The sequence below is a fragment of the Calidris pugnax genome, unplaced genomic scaffold, assembly GCF_001431845.1.
Source record: "Calidris pugnax isolate Ruff unplaced genomic scaffold, ASM143184v1 scaffold9, whole genome shotgun sequence".
Lineage (NCBI taxonomy): Eukaryota > Metazoa > Chordata > Aves > Charadriiformes > Scolopacidae > Calidris > Calidris pugnax.
Window position 1 is genome coordinate 1,821,551 of NW_015090778.1, and position 3,227 is coordinate 1,824,777.

General features: G+C 66.9%; 1 protein-coding gene across 1 annotated transcript; it reads right to left on the reverse strand.

The window, feature by feature from the left end:
- Positions 1 to 82: 82 nt before the first annotated feature.
- SOCS3 (suppressor of cytokine signaling 3) lies at positions 83 to 3,160 on the reverse strand. The gene is made up of 2 exons (XM_014950488.1): positions 3,030 to 3,160; positions 83 to 1,778 (listed from the first exon to the last, which is right to left on the reverse strand). The coding sequence occupies exon 2, from the start codon at positions 1,709 to 1,711 to the stop codon at positions 1,082 to 1,084; it is 630 nt and encodes a 209-aa protein (XP_014805974.1). The 5' UTR covers positions 1,712 to 1,778; positions 3,030 to 3,160; the 3' UTR covers positions 83 to 1,081.
- Between the last annotated feature and the right edge of the window lie 67 nt (positions 3,161 to 3,227).

A 3,227-nucleotide genomic window follows, 5' to 3' on the forward strand; every position in this document is an offset into this window, starting at 1 on the left:
TTCTTACAGAAGCTATTTAGAAAACACATTAAGTTCAATTTTTATTTCATGGATTTTCAAACATGAAAAAAAAAAAAAAAAAAACACCATAAAAAAAAAAAAAAAAGCCAGAAAAACCCAACCGCTTCTCCAGGTGGACACAGAAGACAGATGACACGCTCCAGGGGATGCTCCTGCCACGTTCCTGTGGGAATTAGTGCCCCTGGAGCGGTGTGTCCAGGGTCTGGGGGGAGCAGCCGGGCAGAGGTGGGGTGCGACACTCGGGAGTAACGGTCCAGCGGCAGCACCGGGTCCCCAGGGGTCTCGTGGGACTCTCAGCAGCGTCAGGACATGCTGTTTCCTCTCTGGCATCGCGGGACGTTCACCGGGACCGTTAAGGCGCAGTGTCACCAAACGATGTGCAGTAACCCAGACCGTGGGGCAGGGAGAATATTAAGGCTTTAGTCCCCCGGAAAATAGCAACAAGGTGGGGGGGGGGGAAAAAAGGCAGCAACCTCCAAGTCTGGGGCCTGGTGTGAAAGGAGCTTCCACCCACAAGGAGGCAGCAAGAGGTAAAGTACAGTACGGGCAAAAAACACTTTCCCCTTAAAACCGAGGAAAAGCGATCAGGCACTCACTGGACTCCAGTGCTTTCCGTTCTCTGGTGGCAGAAGGGGGTTCTCGCCAGGACACCCCCCTGGTGTGGTCCCGCCGTGGTGGTGGGGATGTGGCTGTGGAGAGGGATGTCCCCCCCGTGCCACGGGTGCCATCCTGGCTGCCCGAGCCCCACGGGGGCTTTGCTGAGGGGCTCTCCTCAGCCGCTCTCCTTGGGCACGCTTGTAACATCCACCGTCCCACCGGAGCAGCCTCCTTCCCCATGGAAAGGGGGTGTCACGCTTCCTCCGGGGGGGTCCCCCAGCACAAGGGGCGCCAGGCTGTGCTGCCCACAGCCCTGAGCCCACCGTGGCTTGCCCAGTCCCACTCCTCTCCTTCCCAGAGGGAGAGGCTCGGCGTGCCCCGCGAGTCCCCACGTCGGTGGGGCGTTGTGCCTGTCCCCTGCTTCTTGTGCTTGTAGCGTGTGACCTCGTTCCACCACAGCCCCTTAGAGGGGGGCATCGTACTGGTCCAGGAACTCCTTGATGGGAGCCGGCAGCTGAGTCATCTTCTCGTAGGAGTCCAGGTGCCCATTGACGGTCTTGCGGCAGAGGTGCTGCAGGGTGGAGACGCTGGAGGAGAGCGGGCGGCTCAGCACCAGGGGGATCTTCTCGCCCCCCGAGTAGATGTAGTAGGTGCGTTTGGGGTGCAGGGCCCCCCCAGGCTGCTCGGGGACGGCGCAAGGGGAGGGCGGCATGTAGTGATGTACCAGCTTGAGCACGCAGTCGAAGCGGGGCACGGGCTGGCTGCTGCGGGGGTCGCTCTGCAGGGAGAAGCTGCCGCCCTCGCACTGGATGCGCAGGTTCTTGGTGCCCGACTCCGTCTTGACGCTGAGGGTGAAGAAGTGCCGTTGGTCCGAGCTGTCCCTGATGAGGAAGGTGCCGGCCGGCTCGGTGCTCAGCAGCAGGTTGGCCTCGCCGCCCGTCACCGTGCTCCAGTAGAAGCCGCTCTCCTGCAGCTTGCGCACGGTGTTCACCACCAGCTGGTACTCGCTCTTGGAGCTGAACGTCTTGAGGCGCAGGCTGGTGTCCAGGGGGCGGCTCATCCCGGCGGCGGGGAACTTGCTGTGGGTGACCATGGCGCAGGGAGCCAGCTTTGCGCGCTCGGGGTGCTGCTGCCGGGAGCAGCGGCTGCTACACCATCACCTGCGGCAGAGAACGGCGGTGAGACACGGCATCCCCGGTATGGTGGTGAGACACGGCATCCCCGGTACCCACCTCCCCCTCCCCGCAGCACCGGGCTCCCCCCGTCCCCGGCTACTGCCCTCCTGGGGCACCAGCATCCCCCGTCCCCAGCTATCACCCCCCCGCCGTGGGGCACCAGCATCCCCCAACCCTGGCTGTAGCCCCGGTGGGGCACCGGCATCCCCAGTCTCCAGCTCTCCTCTCGCCGTGGGGCACTGGCTCCCGGTTATCTCCCTCCCGGGGGGAACCAGCATCCCCCGACCCTGGCTGTAGCCCCGGTGGGGCACCGGCATCCCCAGTCTCCAGCTCTCCTCTCGCCGTGGGGCACTGGCTCCCGGTTATCTCCCTCCCGGGGGGAACCAGCATCCCCCGACCCTGGCTGTAGCCCCGGTGGGGCACCGGCATCCCCAGTCTCCAGCTCTCCTCTCGCCGTGGGGCACTGGCTCCCGGTTATCTCCCTCCCGGGGGGAACCAGCATCCCCCGACCCTGGCTGTAGCCCCGGTGGGGCACCGGCATCCCCAGTCTCCAGCTCTCCTCTCGCCGTGGGGCACTGGCTCCCGGTTATCTCCCTCCCGGGGGGAACCAGCATCCCCCGACCCTGGCTGTAGCCCCGGTGGGGCACCGGCATCCCCAGTCTCCAGCTCTCCTCTCGCCGTGGGGCACTGGCTCCCGGTTATCTCCCTCCCGGGGGGAACCAGCATCCCCCGACCCTGGCTGTAGCCCCGGTGGGGCACCGGCATCCCCAGTCTCCAGCTCTCCTCTCGCCGTGGGGCACTGGCTCCCGGTTATCTCCCTCCCGGGGGGAACCAGCATCCCCCGACCCTGGCTGTAGCCCCGGTGGGGCACCGGCATCCCCAGTCTCCAGCTCTCCTCTCGCCGTGGGGCACTGGCTCCCGGTTATCTCCCTCCCGGGGTAGACCGGCATCCCCCGACCCCGGCTATAGCCCCGGCGGGGCACCGGCATCCCCGGCTATCCCGATCCCTGGGGGAGCACCGGTATCGCCGGTCTCCGGTTCTCCTCTCGCCACGGGGCACTGGCTCCCGGTTATCTCCCTCCGCGGGGGGGGGACCGGCATCTCCGTTCCCGGGCTACCCCTTCCCGGGGGGACACCGGCATCCCCGGTGCCGACCATCCCTCCCCGTGGGACGCCATCGGTCCCACCTCCCCCTCCCGGTCCCCGGTCCCCGTCCCGCCGCGGGCAGCTCCGTACCTGGGGCGGCGGGTGCCGTGGCCGGTCTTAGCGGCGGTGGCGGCGGCGGGGCCGGTTTGTCGGCGGCGACGGGCGGACGGCGGAGCTGGCAGGGCGGCCCGGGGAGGCCTCTTATAGCGGGGAGCTGAGCCCGCCCTCGGGTTCCTGGAACTGCGAGGCTTCTTGTAACGCTGCCGGCGCCCTCCCGCCGCCCCGCCC

Bases quoted from the DNA above. Each gene is read 5' to 3' on its own strand.
- SOCS3 (XM_014950488.1), bottom strand. From the start codon at position 1,711: ATGGTCACCCACAGCAAGTTCCCCGCCGCCGGGATGAGCCGCCCCCTG.